Here is a 26,636-nt window from a genome sequence, read left to right as displayed (position 1 = left end):
AAACGCAAATTGTGTGGAATAATGAGGCCCATTGTGTAATAGTATTACTTCATTATTTCGTCGTTTTAAACTTGTTAACACTGCCTGGGCATTTGTTGCACCTGATTAGTAGCAATGTAATCCCAAAATATAGCAATAGGCAACAGAAAGATGACCAGTCCAGTTTTGTAAATGGCCTTCCACTTGGGGCTTCCACTGCTGTGCAACACGTGTCGCTGTATTTTTAGTGACTTTTGAAACGTTTGAGCTAGAACCAATTTTTTGTTGTTAAAATCTGCAAAGTATGAGGCAAATGAAGGATTATGTGACAGATGTGGAAGATCCATATTTGTGCAAAAATCAGCACACAATCACATAATTTCAGTGGCTCTGCTTTAAGAGCAACCCTGCAATACCAATAATGTCCCGATATTCCCGTTGTGGTTAGGTGGGGAATGGATGGGGGGGGGGCGTTCAGATGACACTGTGTCTCCGTCATTTTCACTCCCCCATTCTGTTTGTCCCTCAACAAGGTTTTGAATGAGGGAAACAGCACTTTATGCACAAAGAACAGCCAGTCTACAAAATATAGCACCGTCATAACAATCCCATGTTTGTGGCATGAGGGAAACTTGGCATGTTTTATAACCAATTTACTGGATTTGATAGTCTTTAATATTTCGGGATTTCCAAGAAATAAATACAGTTCTAAACACCGCACACATCTTGTATAGGAGAAACATAGAAGCAAGAGTTTTAGATTTTCCAAAACGAGTTAATGAGATTGGCCTAAGCAATGCTCATGCCACTCCATATCCTCTCACAGGTTGCCGTGGCCATGGTTAAATCTGATTGGAATACTATATTATTTTTTCTTTATATGGCGAACATAGGGGTGGATGGGTTTTCTAATTGAAGAATGCATTCTGACTGGGTAGTTTCTGCCCTCAATATAATCTAATTGGATTTGTGTTGGTATTTTTCCTAAAGGGCATAATCTGCAAATGAGGGATATCACTGGGATTCTGATCCAATGTTTCAAAGTCCAATTAAATGAAAAATGTTCATGGCCCCCTTCAGCTCCCGATTGCAAAACAGAGCGAAGCATAAAGAGGTGACTCCTGCAAAGATTTTGGCTTTGAAGGCTAGAATTTCTTTTCTTTTTTCTGAGAACATTTGAGCTGAGAGAGTGATCAAGAATTCTTCAATATTGTAAAACAAGACTCATCAGGCATCTGGCTCCTCGTATCAGCAGGAATGATAGTAGACCGTGGGAGACAGGGGAGGTTATCCCCAGTGTATTTTTCATCAGTTTCAAATCTGTGTTTTTCCACTCCTGTCAAAATATATGTATCTTTCACACTGACGGTGGATTTCCGATCACTGCACATTATGTTGTTTTCTTCAAATTAATTCCTGGTTGACTAAAGTAACTCTAATCTAAGAAACAAAGCATCCTGAATATATTTTGCTTTTGGATTATACTTTGCACAATATTTGCCTTTCTTGGTACTTTACCAATCTTTGCCCTTCCTCGTTCTAGGGACAAGCCATTAGTAATGGCTATTTAGGGAACTGTACCTTTATTTAGAAAAAACGTAACTATTGATGCTTTCTGCAAGGAATCCTTCTGAGCTGTTAGTCACATAATACCTAAACATTAGTTATTCACCATGCACTCTGAAGGCAATGCTTAGGTTTCGAGACCATGTTGGAAAATATCTGAGTGAAGGTTGTCGTCATAACAGCTACCATTCCTCACAGTTTTGTGTGTGGGAGAAGGGATTATCTGATACATTTAAAGTATGGAGGTTGAAGTAAGAGTGAAAACAGGTGGTCTATGACAGTAAATTCCATGCTCTCTGTCTTTAAGGCTTCCTTTGTTAAAACATCCAAATTACTATTGCCCTCACAATCTCATTCCACCTACACCAATAAAAGTATGCCTCTCTGATCAGGAAAGCTAATGGAACTAAAGAAGGGAGACCGTGCTGGTCTGACTTGTAAATAAGGATAGTTGTGCAGGCAGCCACTCTCAGGTCAGTTGTTCAGTCAAATTGCACCGGAACTGATCCTGTTCTTCAGGAAATGGAAACCTAACCCCATATTGATGAGCAGTGTCCTCGAAGACAAAGGATATTCATGTTACATAAGCAAGCAGTCTGCATTGATTAGAGGAAGAGTATTTTTTATTTCATTTATTTTTTGAAAAATGTTCTGCTTGAGCAAGCAATATCTTTAAACAGTATGAGTGGTTCTGCAATCCAATCCTATTTCATGTGTCCAAATTGCTGTACTTATTTCAGACAATCTATGTAAATAAGACCCAATGACGCCATAGCATGCAAACAGAAGATAGTGTATGAGATTAAGATTTCTAGAAAGAATAAAAATTAACTTTATTATTCAATCAATAGACACATACACATAACTTTATTGACTTATGCCAGAGATCTTTCCTTCTATATGCACATTCATGGCTCATGGATTGCCTAATTTACAGAAGCAAGCAAACATATCACTTTGTTTGGAACCCACAGCTATTGTGAATTCTTTGTTTAATGTAGTTTATCACAAATATGAAGGCTATTAAAAAACCCTTAATCAAAACTGTTGTTTCTGCAATGTACTTATTTTCACGAGCCTACATCAGAACATTACTTAAAGCATTGCTACTGAAGTACACACTTGTATGAAGTAAATAATGATGTTCTAATACCTTTACATAATTTTATTAAAAGTGCAGTCTATCTTTAAAAACAGTATACTACCCTGTGCAAAAACTATTTGTTGTGATGTTAGTACATGTATTAATTTGATTTAATGACCCCATTGTCCTTGATTTGAATTTGTGAGTATATGTTCAAGGGACACACTAAATGTTAACAGTCTGACAGCATTTAGAAGTTATTTACTGCCCTCGTTAAATCATATTGCCACTCTCAGGGACTGAAATTAGTCTGCATCTGAACAGTGCTCCTGTGTGGTGTTATGTTTACCTCTGCAGAAGAAATGCGAATATTCATTTTTAACATCTTTTAAGCCTTGCTCTGTTTATGTGGATCTTGTGTAAAAAGAGTATTTATACTTTGCATAAGAGACATACTTAGAGCAGCTCTTAAATGCTACAACAGATCACACAAATGCGACATCAAACGGATGGGAAGAGACTGGACCAATATAGCTCTTCTATTGAATTCCAAGTCTTTTGATGATGGTTAAGGAGTCTCTTCTTGCCTTAACTTGGATTGCTCAAGTCTCAAAATGTTCTTGTTCTTGCTAGTTGTTAGAAATCGGGTCTTTGGTTGACAGTCAGGTTACCACCTGTCCAAGCAAGGACCCTCACTCTAGTCAGGGTAAAAGAGAATCACCCTCAGCTAACCCCTGCTTACCCTCTTGGTAGTTTGACACGAGCAGTAGGCTTAACTTCAGAGTGCTAGGTGTAAAGTATTTGTACCAACACACACAGTAACTTAATAAAAACACTACAAAATTACACAACACAGGTTTAAAAAAACTGAGAATATTTATCCAAACAAAACAAGACAAATAGACAAAAATCCACAATGCATAAGTCAAGTTATCAATTAAAAAGCAAAAAGAGTCTTCATGTAGTTTTAAACACACACTAAAAGTGTTAGCGTGAAAATGTACCTTGGGTGCGTCAAAAATAACCCAGCACGGACGAGTGTGCGTCAAAAAGGGCTTGCGATGCGTTGATTTCACTCACGAGTGAGACCTTGCGTTGTTTCTTCTTTCGTCGGGTCGGGGTGCGTCATTTCTTCTCTCCACAGGAGAGTGATGCGTCGATCCGGTCACCACTCTCGGGTCCGGGCAGGCCTTGCATCGTTTTTACACGCCTAGCGGTGCTTGCATCGGAAATCCAGCTGCACGATGATCCGAAAACCACGCAGTGCGGGTTGCGATATCACCAGCCTCCGTCAGCGATGCTGCGCGCCATTTCTTTAGCTCCGTGCGTCAATTCTTTGGTCGTGTTGCAGGCGAGCGTCGATTCTTTGCCAAGAAGCTGGCGGCACGTCGTTTTTAAAGCCGCAGATCGGAGTCGCATTGATCTTTTCCCTGCACGGCGTTCTGTGCGTAGATTTCTTCCTCTTAGGCTGCCAGCTTCTCTTTTCAGGGTCCCAGGAACTGGATGGGCACCACAGGGCAAAGTAGGAATCTTTCCAGAGACTCCAGGTGCTGGCAGAGAGAAGTCTTTGCTGTCCCTGAGACTTCAAACAACAGGAGGCAAGCTCTAAATCAAGCCCTTGGAGATCTTCACACGATGAAAGGCACACAAAGTCGAGTCTTTGCCCTCTTACTCTGGCAGAAGCAGCAACTGCAGGATAGCTCCACAAAGCACAGTCACAGGCAGGGCAGCTCTTCTTCCTCAGCCCTTCTCCAGGCAGAGGTTCCTCTTGATTTCCAGAAGTGTTCTCTAGTCTGTGGTTTTAGGTGCCCTTCTTATACCCAATTTCTCCTTTGAAGTAGGCCTACTTCAAAGCAAAGTCTCTTAAGAATGTGAAATTCTGCCTTGCCCAGGCCAGGCAACAGACACTCACCAGGGGGTTGAAGACTGCATTGTGTGAGGGCAGACACAGCCCTTTCAGGTGTGAGTGACCACTCTTCCCCTTCCTCCTAGCACAGATGGCTCATAAGGATATGCAGGCTACACCCCAGCTCCCTTTGTGTCACTGTCTAGTGTGAGGTGCAACCAGCCCAACTGTCAAACTGACCCAGACAGGGAATCCACAAATGGGCAGAGTCACAGAAATGGTTTCTAAAAGTGGCATTTTCAAACACATAATCTTAAAATCAACATTACTAAAATATGTATTTCTAAATTGTGAGCTCAGAGACCCCAGACGCCACATGTGCCTCCGCTCCCAAAGGGAATCTACACTTTAATCATATTTAAAGGTAGCCCCCATGTTAACCTATGAAAGGGACAGGCCTTGCAACAGTGAAAAACGGATTTAGCAGTATTTCACTGTCAGGACATATAAAACACATTACTATGGTGGTCATTCTGACCCTGGCGGTCTTTGACCGCCAGGGCGGAGGACCGCGGGAGCACCGCCGACAGGCCGGCGGTGCTCCAATGGGGATTCCGACCGCGGGGGTAAAGCCGCGGTCGGACCGGCACCACTGGCGGGGTCCCGCCAGTGTACCGCGGCCCCATTGAATCCTCCGCGGCGGCGCAGCTTGCTGCACCGCCGCGGGGATTCCGACCCCCCCTACCGCCATCCAGATCCCGGCGGTCAGACCGCCGAGATCCGGATGGCGGTAGGGGGGGTCACGGGGCCCCTGGGGGCCCCTGCAGTGCCCATGCCGCTGGCATTGGCATTGCAGGGGCCCCCGTAAGAGGGCCCCTACATGTATTTCACTGTCTGCTGCGCAGACAGTGAAATACGCGACGGGTGCAACTGCACCCGTCGCACAGCTTCCACTCCGCCGGCTCGATTCCGAGCCGGCTTCATCGTGGAAGCCTCTTTCCCGCTGGGCTGGCTGGCGGTCTGAAGGCGACCGCCCGCCAGCCCAGCGGGAAAGTCAGAATTACCGCCGCGGTCTTTCGACCGCGGAACGGTAACCTGACGGCGGGACTTTGGCGGGCGGCCTCCGCCGCCCGCCAAGGTCAGAATGAGGGCCTATATGTCCCACCTTAACCATACCATGCACCCTGCCCTTAGGGCTACCTACATGTAAGAAAAGGGAAGGTTTATGCCTGGCATGTGGGTACACTTGCCAAGTCGAATTTACATTTAAAACTGCACACACAGACACTGCAGTGGCAGGTCTGAGACATGATTCCAGAGCCACTTATGTGGGTGGCACAACCAGTGCTGCAGACCCACTAGTAGTATTTGATTTACAGGCCCTGGGCACCTCTAGTGCACTTTACTAGGGACTTATCAGTAAATCAAATATGCCAATCAAGGATAAACCAATTAACCATACAATTTACACAGAGAGCATATGCACTTTAGCACTTGTTAGCAGTGGTAAAGTGCTCAGAGATCAAAAGCCAACAGCAACAGGTCAGACAATATAGGAGTCAGGAGGCAAAAGGTTTGGGGATGACCCTGCAAAAGGGCAAAAGTCCAACACTAGTATTTAATTTACTTAAAATGAATGACTGACTGCCCTAGTCTATGCTGCAAGGGCACATCCTGTGCCCTTTTATGTCACAGTTACTACATTAACAAAGTGAAAGACTGCTGACCTGTGAGTGGGCTATTCCATTCAGAATTATGCACTGGAGACATTTAAGACAGAGCTAAAAGTAGGTACAACATGATACAGCCATAATATATAAAGTGCATTCTTTCATAAAATGACAAATACAATACAGCACAGACGTCGAGAATCACACAATACTTGACCTCCCATAGATCACCTCTTGTGTACACCAGTATTTTTTTTTTGAGAGAGAGTCCCATGAAATTCAGGGCTAGCAAAATAAAGTATCTTCACAGTAAGGCACCTTAACCTAAAAAATGTGTTGCATATAGAAAGTAAGTTAGAAAATGTATTCCAACATACAGGCTTTGAAATATATATTGCCACTAGGTAGTTATAGTTCGGATAGCTTTTCCATAGTGTTTTTTGTGTTATTGTTAATGATAACTTTGGCCCTGTTGACAAATTTCAACAAAAGTTTCCTAAAAGGTTCTACTTTCTACCTAGTTTGTGAATGGAAAGTTTTGGGGGATCTGTCAAGGCGGGGCCCAAGAAAAAAGGGAGGTCCCAAAACACAAAATCACCATGCATTTTCAATAGACTTCTTCAAGACACGCTACAGAAAAACTGCTGGACAGAATGACATCAAATTCTGCAGGAAGCAAGATCGTGGTCTGCTAATTGTGCTTTTTGTGATTTGGTGTAAAACCATACAGTAATTTTTGAAAAATGAAGGGTAAAAAATACATATTTGGACAGTTGTGCCCACAAGAGTCTTGAGATACTCTCATGGAAGCGTCAATTTAAAAATGGAGCAGTTTGATTAGCAGAGGGAATTTAATTTCCCTACGACAATCTGGCTCCTGCAGGATTCTTCTGAGCACTCTGATTGGCTGCCAGCATCATGAGAAAAATGCAGCCATTACAGAACTCGGGGACTTAGTTTCCTGTCCTGAAGTTGTGAAAAAGTAATGATATGTGGTGGCGGGGTAGGGATACCCTGACCCCCTATGCCCTGGGGAGTAGAGGAGGGTCAGAGAGACACCCCACCCACAGATAAAAAAAAAGACAAATAATTACAAAATTTGCTACGATCCTGCAAGGCTCTTATGGTCTTGTTGGATAGCAAAAAATAAACAAAATAGCAGCTGAGCTGATTTAAATGCCTAATTGTCTTATGCCCAGTGAAGCCTACACCTGGGGCTGATTTTCAATAGGGGAAAGGGGTGTGTGCCCTCCTCTCTGAGAAACCAAAGGCCCCAGGGAGCCCACTCCTGAACCAAAAACTGTTTATATGGGGAGGAGGGATGCACAGCACTCCTCCCGAGCCCCAGGGGCTGCAGGGAGCCCAACCCCTGAGTCAATATTACTTTATAAGCGGAGGGGCTCAAATTTAAAAATATGGAGAAGGGGATGCGCAGCCCCTGCATGAGCCTCAAAATGCCCTGGGGTGCCAATTCTGTTAAGGGGTGTTCACAGCCCCCTCCTTGAGCCATTAATGGCCCTGGAGACCCCATCTCCTGAGCTGGCTCACAAGCTTTGTCCTGGGAGCCCACTACAGCACATTGTGATTTCCCTGCCCACAGTGATGTAAGCAGGGAAGCCTGTGTTTGCTTTTAATTGGTGGGAGCATTTTTATATCTCCAGCCAACCAGGAGCAAACACATAATTCGCTCCCAGAGAGCGAGAGCTTCAAGAATGCTCCTGCCCGCTGGGAGTGGCAACCTCTGACCATGCTTCTGCAGGCAGGTCGCTCCCCGCTCCGCCTTCCGCACCGCCTCCATCCCGTTCCATTGCCTGATCCACTTTTCCCGCCGCTGTGCCCCCTGCGGCCCCTCCCGCCTCCCCCCTCCTTCTCACTGTTTCCATTGCCTGATCCACTTTTCCCACCGCTGCACCCCCTGCGGCCCTCCCGCCTCCCCCCTCCTTCTCACCATTTCCATTGCCTGATCCACATTTCCCTCTGCTGCGCCCCCTGCGACCCTCCCGCCTTTCCCCTCCTTCTCACCGTTTCCATTGCCTGATCCACTTTTCCTGCCGCTGTGCCCCCTGCGGCCCCTCCCGCCTCCCCCCTCCTTCTCACCGTTTCCATTGCATGATCCACTTTTCCTGCTGCTGCGCCCCCTGCGGCCTCTCCCGCCGCCCCTCCTTCTCACCATTTCCATTGCCTGATCCACTTTTCCCGCCGCTGCGCCCCCTGCAGCCCCTCCGACCTCCCCTCTCCTTCTCACCGTTTCCATTGCCTGATCCACTTTTCCCGCCGCTGCGCCCCCTGCGGCCCCACCCCCCAGCCCTCTCATTCACCAGGCCCTCCCGCCTCCCAGCTGCCATTCCCACCGCGCAGCGGACTCACGCAGCTGGCGCGCCCAGCGCCAGAGCCCCTAGCCCAGGCAACAGCCACCCCATCAGCATCTGCTATAATGCCGACACCCTCCGCGCGCTCAACACCAGCCGAGACACCACCTGCTTCCAGGCCTCTCCAAAGAGCACGCACGGACCCTTTTCCTGCCACAACTGCAGCTTCACCTGCAACAGAGCCCACAAACCTACTAGGATCAAGACCAACCACCTCCGTTGCATACTCCTCAACACCCGCTCAACACGCAAGCACGCCATCGAAGTCTGGGACCTGCTCGACTCCACCTCCCCGGACGTGGCCTTTCTAACCAAAACTTAGTGGAATGACTCCTCAGCACCCGACATCGCTATAGCCATCCCGAACGGATACAAAGTCGCTCGCTGAGACCGCACCAACAGAACCGGAGGTGGCATAGCCATTGTCCACAAAGCCACCCTCAAAGTCAAAACCACCCCGGATGACTCCTTCAGCGCCTCCGAACTCCTTCACTTCCAAGTCCGCACCGACCCCAACACCACGCTCAAAGGAACACTCATCTATAGACCCCCAGGACCCAGGGCACCTTTCAGCAATGCCATCGCCGACCTGGCCAGCACCCACGCGCTCGCCTCCACGGACTACATCCTCCTCGGGGACCTGAACTTTCACCTCGAAAACAACAATGACACCAACTGCACCACCCTGACCGAAAACCTCGCCAACCTCGGCTTCACACAGCTCGTCAACACACCCATCCACCCAGCCGGTCACACCCTTGACCCCATCTTCTCCACAAGCAACAACGTCACCTTCAACCATACCACCGAACTCTACTGGACCGACCACCACTGCATCCACTTCACCTTCAAGAAACAGACAGAACACCACCACACCGAACAACCACCTCGCCGTCGTTGGGGCAAAGTCACAGAATTTCAACTAACCAATGCCCTAGCCCAGAAACCGCCCGCCAACCCCACCGACCCTGACATCGCGGCACACAACCTCAAGCTATGGATCAATGACAGCGCAGACCACCTTGCTCCACTCAGAAAACCCTCCAACAACCACATCAACAAAAAAGCCACCTGGTTCACCGACGACCTCCAAACGCCACTGCCGAAAACTCAAGCAAATATGGCTACTCGAATGCACTCCAGACAACCACACGGCACTCAAGGATGCCACACGCAAACATCACCAACTCATCAGGCTTGCAAAAAGATTCTCCTTCAAAACCCGCCTAGAAAACAATGCCCACGACTGCAAAGAACTTTTCAGCATCGTAAAAGAACTCTCCAACCCAGACGCCACCGTCAACGACATCACCCCCTCCCAAGAACTATGCGACACCCTAGCAACCGCCTTCCACCAAAAAATCACGGACATCCATGACAGCTTCAACTCCCCTCACACTCCGGACGCTCCTACCCCACCCACCACGAACTTCACCCGCTCCAGCCGACTGACCTCCTGGACCAACATCAGCGACAACAAAACCGGCAAGACCATGAACTCCATCGACTCCGGATCACCATCAGACCCCTGCCCACACCACATCTTCAACAAAGCAGACACAGCCATCGCACCACACCTATGGAAAGCCATCAACATCTCCTTCGAAACCGCAAGATTCCCGGAAAGCTGGAAACACGCTGAAATCAACGCCCTTCACAAAAAACCAAAGGCGGACCCCAAGGACCTGAAAAACCTCTGGCCCATCTCTCTGCTCCCTTTCCCGGTGAAGGTCATAGAGAAAATCGTCAACACTCAGCTCACTCGGTACCTCGAAGACAACAACATCCTCGACCCCTCGCAGTCCGGCTTCAGATACAACCACAGCACCGAAACCGCCCTCCTCGCCACCACAGATGACATCAGAAGCCACCTCGACAATGGAGAGACATCAGCCCTCATTCTCCTAGACCTATCATCCGCCTTTGACACCGTCTTTCACCACACCCTAAAATCCCGCCTCCATGCAGCAGGAATCCAGGACCAGGCCCTTGAATGGACCACATCCTTCCTCGCCGGCAGAACCCAAAGTGTCCACCACCCCGTACCAATCCAAAGCCTTCAACATCATCTGCGGCGTACCCCAGGGCTCATCCCTCAGCCCGACGCTGTTCAACATCTACATGGCCCCCCTCGCACAAGTGACCCGTCAGCACAACCTCAACATCATCTCCTACGCCGACGACACCCAACTCATCCTCTCCCTCACCAAGGACCCGCACACCGCCAAAACCAACCTCCACGAGGGACTAAAAGCAATCGCCGACTGGATGAGAGACAGCCGGCTAAAACCAAACTCGGACAAAACAGAGGTCCTCATCCTTGGACGCACCCCCTCCGCCTGGGACAACTCTTGGTGGCCGTCCACGCTGGGCCCCCCACCGACACCCACCGACAGCGCACGAAACCTCATCTTCACCCTCGACTCCTCACTCTCCATGTCAAAGCAGGTCAGCGCCATCTCCTCCTCCTGCTACAACACCCTCCGCATGCTTCGCAGAGTCTACAAATGGATCCCAACAGAAACAAGAAACACAGTAACCCAGGCCCTCGTCAGCAGCAGACTCGACTACGGCAACGCCCTCTACACCGGCATCTTATCCAAACTCCTTCAACGCCTCCAACGCATCCAAAACGCCTCCGCCCGACTCATCCTCAACATCCCTCGTCACTGCCAAAACCAACCTCCACGAGGGACTAAAAGCCATCGCCGACTGGATGAGAGACAGCCGGCTAAAACCAAACTCGGACAAAACAGAGGTCCTCATCCTTGGACGCACCCCCTCCGCCTGGGACAACTCTTGGTGGCCGTCCACGCTGGGCCCCCCACCGACACCCACCGACAGCGCACGAAACCTCGTCTTCACCCTCGACTCCTCACTCTCCATGTCAAAGCAGGTCAGCGCCATCTCCTCCTCCTGCTACAACACCCTCTGCATGCTTCGCAGAGTCTACAAATGGATCCCAACAGAAACAAGAAAAACAGTAACCCAGGCCCTCGTCAGCAGCAGACTCGACTACGGCAACGCCCTCTACACCAGCATCTTATCCAAACTCCTCCAACGCCTCCAACGCATCCAAAACGCCTCCGCCCGACTCATCCTCAACATCCCTCGTCACTGCCATCTCGCCCCCCACCTAAGAGACCTTCACTGGCTTCCCGTCAACAAGAGGATCACCTTCAAGCAAGCTCCTCACCCATGCACACAAGGCACTCCACAACACCGGACCATCATACCTGAACAGCAGACTCAGCTTCTACATCCCCACTCGGCATCTCCGCTCCGCTAACCTCGTCCTCACCTCCATCCCCCGCATCAGGCGGCAGATCATTCTCATACCTCGCCGCCAAGACCTGGAACACCCTCCCGCCGGATCTATGACAGACCCAAGACCTTCTTTCCATCAGAAAACTCCTCAAGACTTGGCTCTTCGAGCAGTAGCAGCACCCTCCCCCCCCCCAGCGCCTTGAAACCCTCACAGGTATGTAGCACGCTTTACACATAGAATGATTGATTGATTGATTTGGATCTGTTTTCCTGCTCGCAGTGATATGGGAAGGAAAATAGATCTAAATATTGCTCTTGCCTTCAGGGAGAAGCATTAGAAGCTGGCAAGAGCAATGCCAGCACCCACTGTGGAGCTGGCTGGTGTCATGGGGGCATTGGGGCTCCCCCCGTGGCATTCACTAACACTGTGGTGGTGCCTGTGGTGGGCACCAAGGTGCCCATCTTTTATTTTGCTGGGCCTCGGGGAATGGGATCCCCAGGGTCGAAGCTGGCCTGAGGAGTGGGGCATCTGCCCCTTCCCACAAAAACTGCAGAGGGACCTAGGGGATGAGGTCACCAGGGCCGAAATCGGGCCAGGGAGTGGGGCTGTACACCCTCCTCCCCATAAAAATGCACCAGGTCCAACGGGATGGGGTCTCGGGGGCCACAATTGCTCCTGTGTCGGGCCACAAGTCCCCTCACCAAAAAAGAGCACACCTTGCACTGGGGGATGGGGCCACTGGGGCCAAAAAATGCCCAGTAAGGGGGCCATGTGCCGGCCCCTCCCAAACAAGCATGCCAGACCCCGGGGGATGGAGTCTTCAGGAGGAAATTAGCTTGAGCTTTAGGCCAGGTGCCTCTCTCTCCCTTTAAAATGCACCGGGCCCTGGGAGATAGGTTTCCCAGGGCTGAAATCAGTCCGGGGAGGGGGGGCACTTGCCCTCCTCCCAATAAAAAGTGTCCCAGGCCCGGTTAATCAGGTCCCTAGGGCTGAAATTGGCCTGGGGTAGGGGTCCAAATGCCCCCTACCCAAACAAGCATGCCTGGCCCCAGGGGATGGGATCCACTGGGATGAAATTGGACAGGGGACGGGGGCAGTGTGCCCTACCAATAATAAAGCAGAGCCACAGGGGACGGGGTACCCAGGACCAAAATTCATCCTCCATGCTACTCCACTCTATGCCACTCCAGTGTATGACACTCCACTCTACTCCACTTCATTCTACACTATTCAATTGAAACCCACTCCAATGTACACCACTGAACTGTATGCTATCACACTCTACCCCATGCCACTGTATGCCACTCCAGTCTACACCACTACATTATGCTCCACTCCACTGTACTCCCCTCCACCATACACTATTGCACTCTACACCACTCCACAGTATAACACCCTGCTCTACACCGTTCCACTTTACACTATTACACTATATACACAACTGCACTCTATGCCATTCCACTCTATGCTATAACACTGTATGCAAATCCATTCTATGCCTCTTCATTGCACATAACTCCTGTGTATGCCACTGTGCAATATTCTACTCTATTCCACTCCATGCCATTTCACTCTATGCCACTCCACTATTTGCTATTCCATTGTGTGCCACTCTACTGTACGCTACTCCACTCTATGCTGCATAGGTGTATGGCACTCCACTCTATACCACTTCGTTCTGCGCCCTTTGATGGGACCTCACACCAATGTACACCACTCCACTGCACACTACTCCACTATATACTATTACACTCTACACAACTCCACTATACAACACTCCCCTCGTGGTGAGATCTGATTGTCTGCCAGCACTTCTACCAGGAAGTGCTGACAGCCATCTTAGGACCAATATACATGATAGCACCCAATTGGAATGCAGTATAGTGAATGGCAGGTTTTGAGGGTCCATATACTAGGTGATAACAAATTTTAGTTACAATATAAATCACTACTAATTTAAGGAATTGTGAAGTGTTCTATGGTGATTTTACTTTGTGAAAAAGACTTCTGCTGGGAAATCATGAATCGTGTTTGAGAGAAAACTGTTTTCTCATGATTTTCCCATAGAGGTTATGAAAGGTACTCCAGAAGCTCAAATGAGAGCATATTTTCCGTACAATCACACTATGTTGCTCAGCCAGATCAGAAAGAAGTCTGACATTCTCAGTAAAATTTTTACTTCCAACAGGGACAGCCTGTCTGTTGATTTCCTTGCATTCTACTGCAGCCTCCCTTTGTGTTTTAAAGAATAACTAGAGCATTTATTGCGGTTGCGGTGGAGGATGGCTGTAGGGTCTGCCTGCCAACCCCTATAACAACCTATCTCCCCACTGTGAATAGCCTTTGGCCCGAGCAGATCAACGTCTATAACAACCCACTGCCTGCAGCCAACCCCCATAAACACCCAACACTGCACCATGCACAGCTGAACAGTCTGTCTCTCTTCCTGTGAGAATAGGTGTGAGAGGGTGTCTCTTGGTGTGAGAGTGTCTTTTTGGGTGTGAAAGTTGGAGCGCTAGAGTCTGAGTGGTTTGTGAGTGGGTGCATGAGGGTTTGAGTGGGTCTGTGAATGGGTGCGTCAGTGTCTGAGTGGGTCTGTGAGGGGGTGCATCAGTGTCTGAGTGGTCCTGTGAGTGGGAAGCAGAGTCCCCAAAAAAAGATAAAAAATAAGAAAAGGGGACAGGATAGAGTCACCCTGACCCCTTAGCTCTGGTGCTGGGGTCCTAGAGGGACCTTCCCACCCCGAGGGAAAATAAGAAATTTAAAAATTTTTACTGCAAATTCATGCCGTCATCATGAGGTTGGGGCAAAAAACAAGTGCAGTCTCCCACACGTGTTTGATTAAAGCCCCTGGATGGGCCAGATCCCGGGGGCATGTTTAAAATTAAGAAGGGGGGTACACAGGGTCCCCTCCTCAGCTTATCTCTGCCCTGGGGACCGCCACCTCTATGGGGCTTAATTGTTATTATATGTGGGGGGCTGTGCAGCCCGCATCCCCCGGGACTGGCACCTCCCTGGGGCCATCAATAGAATTAAGTGCGGGGGCTGCTTGGTTCCCCCACTGCCCCGGGGACCGCAACCACCCCAGTGCTAAATTGAAGTTTGGTGGGAGAGCCGAGAGGGAGGAGCCAATGATGGCCCTTGGGATGCCACCCCGCCACCCCCAGGGCCGGCTCCTGCTATAGCCATAGCTGTTTTCTCTGACTTGGCGGTCAAACAGCTCTCACTCACTGAGAGTGGAGATTTCCTCTGCTTCTCTGCCCATGGGTTGGGAAACAGAGGAAACAATTGCTTTTACAGACAGGTAGCAGCATATTTAGCAGCTCCCTGTGTGCAAAAGCAATGCCAGCATCCACAGGAGGCAGGGAGCTGGCTGGGACCAGGGGGGCCTTCAGGCTTTTCGTGATCCCCGGTGCGCACTGGGTACCCTTCCCTGCTGTTCACCCAGGATTGATGACTGGGCCTCAGGGGATTGGATCCCCAGGGCTGAAATCAGCCAGGGAAGGGAGGCTGCATGGTCCTCCTCAAATAAATATTATATTAAAAAATAAAAGGCCGGGTCCTGGCGGATGGGGTCCTTGGGACCAAAATTGGCTGAGGGAGTAGGGCCGCATGGACCCCTCCCCAAAAGAAATCTAAAATAAATAAAAGGCGAGGCCCGGGGAGATAGGGTCCCCGGGGCTGAAATCGGCCAAGGGATGGGGGCCGCATGGGACCAGAGTCAAAGTAGTTCCTCAATTGCATGGGGCCATGCTCAGATCTAAAGGAGGAAACAACTCCTTGTAAACATGTCAACTTAAAATATGTGCTAGCATGATCTGTATTATGGAAGGGGCCTCGCCTTGACAGTGGCTACCCCAATGAAGGGTGATCTCCCTCTTCACTAATAGTAAAGCCATGGTAGTGAAATGGTCAATACTCTGGGGAACATCTTCAACGTAAACCAGTAACATCAGGAGCGGATCAAGAGACAGGGCAGTGTCAGTCATTTGGGCAATGCAGGGAAATATGTCACACCAAAATGTTTAAATGTGAGTGCTGGTTTAATCCATATGTATAAAGTTTGCTCGGGCTATATGGCAGTTAGAGCAGTTAGAGGTGTTGTGGGGTCTATGCATGCTAGTGGTGTGTAGTGTAAAGTAGGCTCTATGCAAAAATGTAAAACGTAAGAGCTTATGGTGATCATGGTGATTACTGGGGGAAACCAACCACGTCTCTGCACAACAGGCATACCATATTTTGTCCAGCAGGGTATGTCTGAGATCTGTTTCCCAGGGTGCCCTCAATTGTTCGTCACTGGATGGAGGGAATGTCATGCACGTGTGATATAATCTATACACCAATCTGCACCTCCCATCATCGATTATCACCAGGGTTGAAGGAGACCAGGGGATATGATGAAAGTTGGGAGCGTAATGCGCTGTGTAATCTACGTAGAACAAAGTGGTCCTGGGTAATAAGCATCTGACTGTGAAGCCAGAGTCATCACCATTAAATGGTACATGACCATCCGGAAAGAGATCACCAAAGGTCTGGAGGCCATGTCGGAACAGTGTGCATGTAACTAGTGTCTCCCGCAACATGGGGTTCCATGGATTGTTCGACAGGGTTGATGTGGGGAATACAACAGTTCATCATTCAGCAGGTAAAGTAACCTCCTCCAGGCCCAGCTAGTGGGTGAAGGGGTCTATATATCTGTGGGGTCTAGGGAAACATAATACTTAATTGCAAAGGGTATGTCTGATCTATTTCGGGTTTAGAGAAAGGGATGCGGGCATCAGGGTGGAATCAATTATGTTGATACTGGCACTGAGCTGCCAAGTAGTATAAATAGAAATACAGGACCCCGAATCTGCCACACTCATAGGGAAGTATCAGTGTTTTCCAACCAGTCCGGGGCAGCTTGCCCACCCAAATGAGTCTGAGCAGTATGCCCCTCAATGTAGCAAAGAAGGAGATGGTTAGTGGAATAAGTAGATTGAGAAAAAGATATAGAACACAGAGAAGTACAAACATCTTTATGAGTGAGATACAACCCACCATCAAACGTGGGAGACAGATCATTCATCCACCTGGGAGATCAGTCTATCTATGGCTTGTCCGTATTTCTATCTTATAATCTGCTCCTTATCTCTATAAAGATAGATGTGCAGATATTTTACTTGGCCGTCATACCAGTGGAGGGGAAATTTGCACCTTATTGGGGCTGTGATCTCTGTTAAAGGAAACAATTCAGATTTTGTCCAGTTAATATGAAGGCCAGAAAAAAAAAAAAAAACTGGCGCCCTCTCAGAAGATAGGGGAAAAATTGGTAGTGGAGTGGCGTATAAAGATCAATATATCATCCACATAAAAATACAGCAGCAGAGGGCATGGTTTAAATTGCAAGCCACAATGCAAATGTTCCTCTTGGAGATGGGCTACCAGGGAGTCCAGTGCTATGATGAAAAGACGTGGGGAGAGGAGACAGCCTTGTTGGTCCCTCTGTTCATGGAAAATGGTACTCTGGTTGAGCCCTTGACCTGGAGCCTGGCAACTGGCTGGGAATGTAAGAGTTGAATCAGTGATAAAAAGCCATGTAGAGTGCCCAATTTCTGCAGGGTGGCATATAAAAGGGGCCATTCCAAAGAGTGCCACCACCACTGGCACCTCAGATGATATCCTATTTATGACCTAAAACACTGTTCGTAAGTTAAGGGATGTAGATCAGTGTGGGACGAATCACGACTCAACATGTGAAATGATTAGGGTAAGTGTGGGTGGAGCTTGTGGAGTTTTACTCCGCAGGATTCCCCTGAGTTTCATAAAAACTCTGTGAAATTCGACGGAGTGGCAGAATTCTGGTTCACCGAGCATAACTATATCAAATTGTGGTCCTCAAATCACAGAGAAGTAAAACAATATCCTTTTGAGTGTCACACAGCGGTGTAAATTGGCTGATTAACACAGTTTGTCGAGCAGACTTGCTCCAGAGATGTATGGTAGAATGTGACCAGTGATAAGGTTTGTTATGAATGGCAGGTGAGGCAAATAAATTAGAACTATGCACCCTTTGCACTCCACGTTGCACAATGTATAGTTTCATGTCAGTACAGGATAATTCACTGTCCAGATATGGGCACCTGTCAGGAAAAATGCAGGTAAATAGGACAGGTATGGACAGGAGCTGCATATAGCCAGGGTAATCAAATCAGAAATTGCCGAAAAGCCGCAGTGGGACACAATCACCAAAAGGCACAAGCACACAACCATCACTAATAGGGAAAAAACAAATAAGATATTGCAGTCAGTAGCAAAGAAGCATCAAAGAGACTGTGCCATACTCTGACAACAAAAGCAGGAGCAACGATATTCAGAATGCCCTAAGAGTGTAGCACAGAGCCAGAGGCATTAGTACATACAACATGCAGAGACAACACAGAGTAATCACAGATAGGCATCATATGCCAGCAGTAAGGAAGGAGCAACACATGGATATCACAGACCGTCCACAACACAGAGGCATCACAAGCAGGAGAAACAGCATGAATGCACCACTGTAGTGTCTGCATTCTAGTCTCCCAGCTACAGAAGGAAAAGCAACTGCATGTAAGAGTTGTTCAAAGGAGACAACCACAAACAGTTCCAAGGCAGCAGAGACATGAACAGCATCACAGTGGAGCAAGCTATCAACCTTCACTGAACTCTATTCAGACACTTAATGGGTGGGGCAACACAAAACTGTGCACACAAATGTACACAATTACTTTCAACTGGGTCAGCTCTGTGAATTTTCACATTTTAGCAGGGGGGAGGGTGAGCTGTCTCTTGCCTGTACTCCTAAACGGTCAAGGGTCTCCTTCATCTGAACCTCAACTCCCAGACTCCCTTCCCGCAATGCTCCTCTATACATCAGCTGGGTCAGCGCACTTGTTCCAGGCTCTTACCTGCAGTATGTGCTGCTGCTGTAACAGTTACAAGTGTCGCCAGGCCCATGGAATGGCGGCCAGACAAGTTCACGGCTCTATATAAATTTCCTGGCTTTCCCATCTCTGAACCCCCCCAGTGCCGTTGTTTCTCACCGTTCCAGACTGCTGTTTATGCTGTTTATGTTTATGCACTGTATGTTGGCGGGAATGCTGTGTGTGACACCGTTTAACTGCCGCAGGACCTTGTGCAGGGCCTACACCTTGGTGGTGTTTGGAGGCACATTAATACTGAGCCCAGAACTCGGGCGGGCAGATGGGATTCTGGGGGCTCCATCATGCGCAGGAAATCAGATCTTGTCTTCAAAACTTTGGTGCCTTCCAATTGGTCCCTTGCAATGGGTTTCATGCCGGCTCTCAAATTGTTTTCTGTGACAATCATTGGGATGAGTTAGAGCATGCGTTGCAAAATGAGGCTTGAAACGCAAGATCTGTGACTCAACGGAAGCCATAGAAACAATGCCACATTCGTATCTGATTAAGGGGTGGGCGATAAACACATGAAATTGTTTTTGCCAAACCCCACCCTTCAAGTGGAGCTGGCAAAACTCTGCAAACTCCACTTGCAGAGTGGAGTTTACCATTCACCCATTGAAATGATTTGTTTCATCAATAGTGCAAAGCAAGTGGAGAGGAGCTTAGCCAAAATTTTGTTATCAAAATTGAGCAAGGACAGTGGGCGATAAAAGCTGCAGGAAAGTGGATCCTTGCCAGGTTTGAGTAAGAAAGTGATATTTGCTTCTCTCATCGCTGGGGGAAACACTCCAGTCTCGAAGGCCTCCATATATATATTCAGTATGTGAGGGACAAGGAGTTCCTTAAAGGTTTTATGAAAGACTCCAGTGAGACTGTCCAAGCCAGGCGCCCTGGATCCATCCATTGAATCTATGGCTTGTATGATTTCCTCAGATGTAAATATTGGTTCACTCAGCAACTGTTGTTGGGCACTTGATAGTGTTAGCACGTCTGACCTTAATAAGTAAACTTACAAGGGGACACAAATGGGTTGATGAACCTCTTGACTCACAATTAAGATGTTCTTACCATAACTCCAGTACATAATCAATATTCAATACACAATAATCAATAATCATTAGTAATCAATAACATCAATAATCAATGGAGTCAGTAATTGTCACGCATCATGACCTTTCAGTCATGAATAACCACACCTTTTAGTGAAAGTTAGAATATTTATTTCCCTAAATTAACAATGCTAAGGTCATGTAGATTAATCTCAAAATCAGATGAAACACATATAGAAACAATACTTGCTGTCCCAAGCGGAGGAAGAAACGTAATCTAATCAAAGCTTGAACTACAACACATTCTAAGGTTATGGTGCAAATCAGTAACAAAGTAAACTGCGTCAATGTAATTATATACATGAAGTTTAGCAGAGAAATTCATCAAGCATTAATCCCTATTATCATGATTTCATTAGTGAGGATCCTTAACTAACATCAGATTAGGATCAGCATGTTGGGCTTCATGCAAAACAATTTGGTAACACAAATTTGGAAAAACATCTAACTATGGCACTATCAAAATAGTGCAGTTGGTACCTAGAAAGAAAAAGCAAATATGCATGATAATCACAGTTTAGGTTATAATACCTATCCTCAGTGTGAATCAGCAAAGCAGAATCAGTCTTCGTCCTCAGGACATCAGTCGATCAGCAAGTCATCCCGGTCAGCATCAAAGTTCAGAAAACACAAAGGCCCTCATTACAACCCTGGCGGTCAAAGACCGCCAGGGCTGTTTTGGAGTTTGCACCGCCAACAGGCTGTCGGTGCAAACTCACGTATTACGACTGCAGCGGAAGCACCGTGGTCGCACCACCGGGACCAGCAGTTTTCCGCCACGTTGGTCCCGGTGGTTGTAATCCCCCAGGGCAGTGCTACTTGCAGCGCTGCCCAGGGGATTACGAGTCCCCCTCCTGCCAGCCTTTTCATGGCGGTAGGAACCGCCATGAAAAGGCTGGTGGAAAGGGGATTCGCAGGGCCCCTGGGGGCCCCTGGACTGCCCATGGCAAAGGCCCCTGGCACAGCCCCATGAAGATTTTCACTGTCTGCACAGCAGACAGTGAAAAGAGCGACGGGTGCAACTGCACCCGTCGCACGGCCGCAACACCACCTGCTCCATTTGGAGCCGGCTCCCATGTTGCGGCCGACATCCCCGCTGGGCCGGCGGGCGGAAACTCGGTTTCCGCACGCTGGCCCAGCGGGGATGTCTTAATGCCCACTGCGGGAGTGCAGCCGCATTCGCGGCCGCACAGCGGTTACAACTTGGCTGGCGGCGGTTGCCGTACGCCAAAGTTGTAATGAGGGCCAAAGTCTTTAAGTACTCAAAAGAATAGAGGTAAACCCTCTTAGAAGAATAAAGAAAATGGCCCCGTCTTCCCCGTGTGAGGAGTCGTTAAGCCAAAGTTACCTAAACTACCTCCTAAACACACTTTGTCCAATAAAACTAAAATCCCAAATCTATGAATTCTAATATTACTCCGTTCACATGTCGTTGCTTCCACTCTAGTCAGTATCTTCATTGTTGTTGTCCTGGGAAAGTCAGTCTCACACACATTACACATAAAATGTTACATTCACAGGAACATCATCTTCTAGCAGTCGGTTCTCATGAGAAAGCTTCAGCTATGAGCACATAATGCAAAATGGAAAATCACAGTTCAACTCTCTTAGGACAGACGTTTTATTAAATGTTAGGAAATACAGCTTTTACATGAAGCCTAGCAAATAGGCCAAGACACTCGCTAAGTTAAGGCTTACAATTAATAAAGCTGAAGCTTACTGCATACCCTTTAATATGACATATCACTACATTAGTCAAACATATATTCAACATTTCATATTATTAAATCATTGATTAGTACTTTTAGTTAACACTGGTGACCATTCTTTGTAATCACATTTTCAAATGCATGCATTATTTTTCTAGATTATTATATTTTCTACCCCAACAGAATACATGAACACTCTTTAATAATTTTTATTCAAGCACCTGCCCTAGCAATAGCCACACCATGAGCCCCTCCTCCAGAGAGCCGCTTAAGCCAGAAGCATTCCTGGCAACTCAACCTAGCTACAACATATTGGCAAAGCCAGTAGATCTTGCTTAGGTGAGACCTAATGGCTTTGCCAATGCTTGTTGATGACTGACACTTATTTTTCTGCATCAGAAATTTACTCGGAGCAACAAAAGGAAATACAAACAAAGCAGAAAGACAGACGTAGAGAAAGACAGAAAAAACATCATAAAGGGAGAGAGCTAGAACCTGCATGTGTGAGATAAAGGGCAGGGTGTAGCTGGTAGTGGGTTAAAGAGGCACAAGATGAATTCAAACTACGCAGCCTCTTAACTGCAATGGCCTTAGGCTTCTGAGCATGGCTTTGGGCACCTGCACTCATTCCTTTACAAATTAAGCATTGGAGGTCATGGACACAATGGATACAAAGATTTTATATTCAGCAATATGGAATCATTTAGCAGAGCAAAAACAAACAGGTCAACTCTGTTCTAAACATAGTGGAGGATTCTAAGAAGATATTAATATCCTGATCAAATGGAGAATCGTCTGAAAATAGAGCGGAACTTTGATCCATTTCATTACAGTGAAAGCTGGATTGTATTGTTTTTGTTATGTACCCTGCAAGCTTGTGTTGTCGCATAGGTTCTCATTATCCTAATGAGACTACTGGACCTGGGCGTCAGAATCACCTGGACTGCGGGGGACTGAATCTGAACCTGCTACAGGTGACACCTGTCAGCCTAATCCGAGTTTGTTTTGGCTAACTAGCAGTGCCTCATCTCCACCCAAGAGCAGGGATGATTTGGCAACCGGGCGCATGACATAAATGACTCCTCAGGGGAAGTGTGGTCACTCAGATCTCTTCTGTTTCTCTCAGTTACATTAGTCTCACATATGCTAGGACAATCAGAAGCAGAGTAAAGTTCAATAAGGTTTTATTGAAGTAACTGCATCTTAGATATTAAAGCATGTATTGCAATGACTAGGACGATGAAGCACAACAGGATTAAAAAAGTGACAAGGATGGTAAAACACAAGAATAACGCTACTATATTGTCACTAGGGTTTGTATAGATAGTTCCTACCTAGGCTATGTTAGAGCACAGCATGTTAAGCTCTAAGTCTGCCCTTCAGGTTCCCCTGGGAAGACATCATCCATCATACCTGAGCAAAAGGCCTGTAGTCTACATAAGCAGCTGCAGCGAAACAATCTGCAATCAGCATACAGTCATGGTCATCTGGCTGGAACCTCCGTCTAACGTACATGGTTTGAAGTAGTGTTTTTATAGTAAAACAGATGATGTTCCACAAGAGTGTCCCCACGTAAGAGTGTGTATGTTTCTGTCAATATTGGAGACAAAGCGTACCACTTTTGCTGGCAACCTATCTCACTGCAGCTTTGAGAAAGCACAGAGTGAAAGAAATGTCTTTATTTAAGAAAGAACGCAGTGCTGACCTAGGCGAGGAGCAACTAGATAGAGAAAATAAGACCGCAAATGTGGCTGCTATTAAAATAATCTAACAAAGATAGAATAAAAACATATCTAGGTTAAAGTGCACAACAGCAGGGCTAGTTTGCTAAAATAACGCGTGTAAAGCTATAACTAAAATGTCTGCACAACAGTATTGGTTTCTATTGGAAACGACTCATGAGCGGCACTCCTGAAGTGCGCTGTTTGTTTACATCTAAGCTTAGGCAGTGATGAGCTGGTTTAAAGCAAGCTGCTGAGGGGCGTTTTCATATAGAACATGAGCCTTGCAAAGATGACCCAGCGCTAAGTCTATCTAATGCAATCCAGGTATTACATGGTGAGGCTCCTCATGAGGGATCGGAAAGAAAAGGGAGGTTTGCAGATGTATTAGAATAGACCCTAGCTGTCAGTTTACCTCAAGATCGTTTGCAGTGTTTTCTGCATGCCAGTTGGAGGTGCCAAAACGGAACCCACATTTAGCCTAAACTCAATGAAGGTTTGGTCAGTCCAAGGAAAAAAGGCCAACTTCGAATAACTGAAGTAGAGAGGTTAGTGTGAATGTGGTTGCGCATGTGCCCATCCTTAGGACAAAATACGTTGAACCAAATGAAAAATAGCACAAGCCTGAGTTACGACCACCCAGCTATATAATATAAATAATATAACTATACATATGTTACGATCACCAAGCTATTTACATTTAGAGACTTTATACAACAAAAATAACAAGTGAAGAATGAAAATAAGCCGCAGTCCGGGGCGCGGGGGTCAATAAATTAAGATGGCTTAGCTCGATTTAGGAGCACTTCTGTCTTCAAAAATAGAAGACGTGATAGATGAGAGGACAGATGACACACCTAAGCTACGATTGCTTGTTACGGAAAACTTTCCTCCTAAATGACCCAGGCGATCTAAGTAATGAATCACATATCTTCCTGTGACTGTCCTAGCAAGATCAGGGACTGAAATTCCACGAAGACACATTTCAGGGGCAAACAGTATATCGAGTTTAGAACTCAGAAAAGCAGTACACATATCAGTCGTAGAGCAAGTAAAGTAGCAGGAAATTCTCTAAGGGAGGTCTCTTTGGGTCGTTGGGGCATACATGGGCATCTGACATGGATACACTCAGCTAGTTAATGACAGAGGCTTGCTTGGGCCCAGCAGAGTGGTGCAAGGTGGTTATGTTGACAGTACCTAAATCAGTAGTCCCCTAACCTACGCTTTCACCCCTCTTTTGAGATGCTAGGGATGGCAGATAGGAACATGTTGTACAGCAGCTCCAAGGATTATACACACATATGGATTTTGCAGTACTTTCATGTTTCATAAAATTATAAGAGCTCTTTGAAGTAGCTTCATTTCCATGATAGTGTTTTAGGCGTATCAAAAATAGGTCGTGACACTCTTGTGCACTGTCCTGCATTCTATGACAATCCCTTCATCATCCTTTACTTCTGTGCACGTGTAAAAATGCTGTGGTCTATTCAGACACTTTAAATGAAAAAGTGAATTCACTCTTCAGTAATTGAGCAATCAGTAGTGTCTCCCTCAAGGGTCACATAATGTTGCTCTTTCTCCGAAATGAACAAAAACGATATAATCCCCTGGCAATATCTTTTTTTTTTAAATCAAAGTATCTTCTCAAATTCCTATCACAGTTCACGTTTTCTTACGTTTTAATTATAATTTATTTAAGGTGCAATAGATATTGGACAGTATTTGCCAAGGGGTTCAGTGGTTCAGTATATTATACCTTCCACTATCGGAATTTGGGATAAACCCTTTGGTCACAAATTTGAATCCGTTTGGCTCCACTTAGTATTTTATCTTTTTGTAGTTAATCAAATGAGTCTCATTAACGTGAGTATCAATATAAACCTGTTTTCCATCACTATGGCCATGATACCCCTATGGACGCATGTGCACTTTAGTAATATGCATGCTATCTTTATGGATTCTTATCTAGATTAACCTTGCACTATTTGCATAATCATTGTTTGTTTTTGTTTATTCTTTTAGGTGCCTAAAGTAATGTCCATGCTTCACTACACTCTAATCATAGCTTTTCTGATCGGCATACAGGCTGCACGAAAGACAGAAGACCATGCTCCAACAGGGTCTGCAGCAGCACTCAACAGTACTCACATTACTCACCGGACTAAAGTGCTAAAGGGCACCAAAGGTATTCAGGAACCATTACACAGCAAAGGAAAACTTCACCACCATGGAAGTCCACACTCTCAAAACATTACTGTGGACCCCAAACTCTTCAAAAAGCGTCGATTTCGCTCTCCACGGGTGCTGTTTAGCACTCAGCCTCCTCCATTGTCCGAGGATGTGCAGAACATGGAGTACTTGGATGACAATGAGTCTCTCAACAGAACTATTAGAGCCAAGCGGACAGTGCATCCTGTTCTCCACCGTGGGGAGTACTCAGTGTGTGACAGTGTCAGCATGTGGGTTGGAGAAAAAACCACAGCCACTGACATCAAGGGGAAAGAGGTGACGGTGCTGGGAGAGGTGAACATCAACAACAGTGTTTTCAAACAGTACTTTTTCGAGACCAAATGTAGGGATCCTAAGCCCGTCTCCAGTGGATGCCGGGGGATTGATGCTAAGCATTGGAACTCCTACTGCACCACGACACACACCTTTGTGAAGGCTTTGACCATGGAAGGGAAGCAAGCAGCATGGAGGTTCATTAGGATTGACACAGCATGTGTGTGTGTGCTCAGCAGAAAAACAGGCCGATCCTAGCCAGGGATGGGCCCTTCTCCACACCACCCTCCCAGCCCCGCTACCTCAGCCTGTAAATTATTTTAAATTATATGGACTGCATGGTATATTTATAGTTTATACAGTAAAAAGAGACGTGTTATTTATTAAACTGTTTTGGAAATTCTGCGTGCCTAGTTGTCTTTATTATAGTCGCAAACATTTCCACTAACAGTGCACTGCTAGATGGGCACACACAAGAACTTTTGTTATGTTAATGATTTCTGCCACACATGATGCCGCCCTATGATATGTAATCAAATTGAATCACAACTATTTTTTTAAGAACAGCAAATTGAATTAATTGCACTGTAGTGTGCATTCAAGACTCCACAGCAGTTAGAACCGCCACGTTGCTGCAAGTGAATGCTTAGAGAAGGTGAAAACAACATTCTGGATTGTGGTTAGTTTAGGGGAGATACACATTATGAGCTAGATTTACAGATATTCTTTTATCAGCTAACCACCAAAGTTCAGCTTGATGATCAAGAAAAGTATTGTATGAATTAAAATTACAAATCCAGGATTGGTGGAATTGTATATGGATAAGGTGCATTTCCATGTCCATGAAATCAGCCCATATGGCAAAGCTGTGA

At 46.8% G+C, this 26,636-nt stretch overlaps 1 protein-coding gene across 4 annotated transcripts in view; it reads left to right on the top strand.

Annotated features, from left to right (window-relative positions):
* The window catches only part of NGF (nerve growth factor), a 242,090-nt gene extending 215,923 nt beyond the window's left edge, over nt 1-26,167 (top strand). For all 4 annotated transcript variants that reach the window (XM_069238965.1, XM_069238963.1, XM_069238966.1 and 1 more), the window contains exon 3: nt 25,285-26,167. In XM_069238965.1, coding sequence (XP_069095066.1) covers nt 25,297-26,022 — 726 coding nt within the window. In that variant the 5' untranslated portion in view covers nt 25,285-25,296 and the 3' untranslated portion in view covers nt 26,023-26,167. The remainder of the gene's footprint in view (nt 1-25,284) is intronic.
* The last annotated feature ends 469 nt before the right edge of the window (nt 26,168-26,636 follow it).

This window comes from Pleurodeles waltl, chromosome 6, assembly GCF_031143425.1.
Source record: "Pleurodeles waltl isolate 20211129_DDA chromosome 6, aPleWal1.hap1.20221129, whole genome shotgun sequence".
Taxonomy (NCBI): Eukaryota; Metazoa; Chordata; class Amphibia; order Caudata; family Salamandridae; genus Pleurodeles; species Pleurodeles waltl.
The sequence above is the reverse complement of the archived record's forward strand: the minus strand, read 5'-3'. Positions and strand labels throughout refer to the sequence as shown.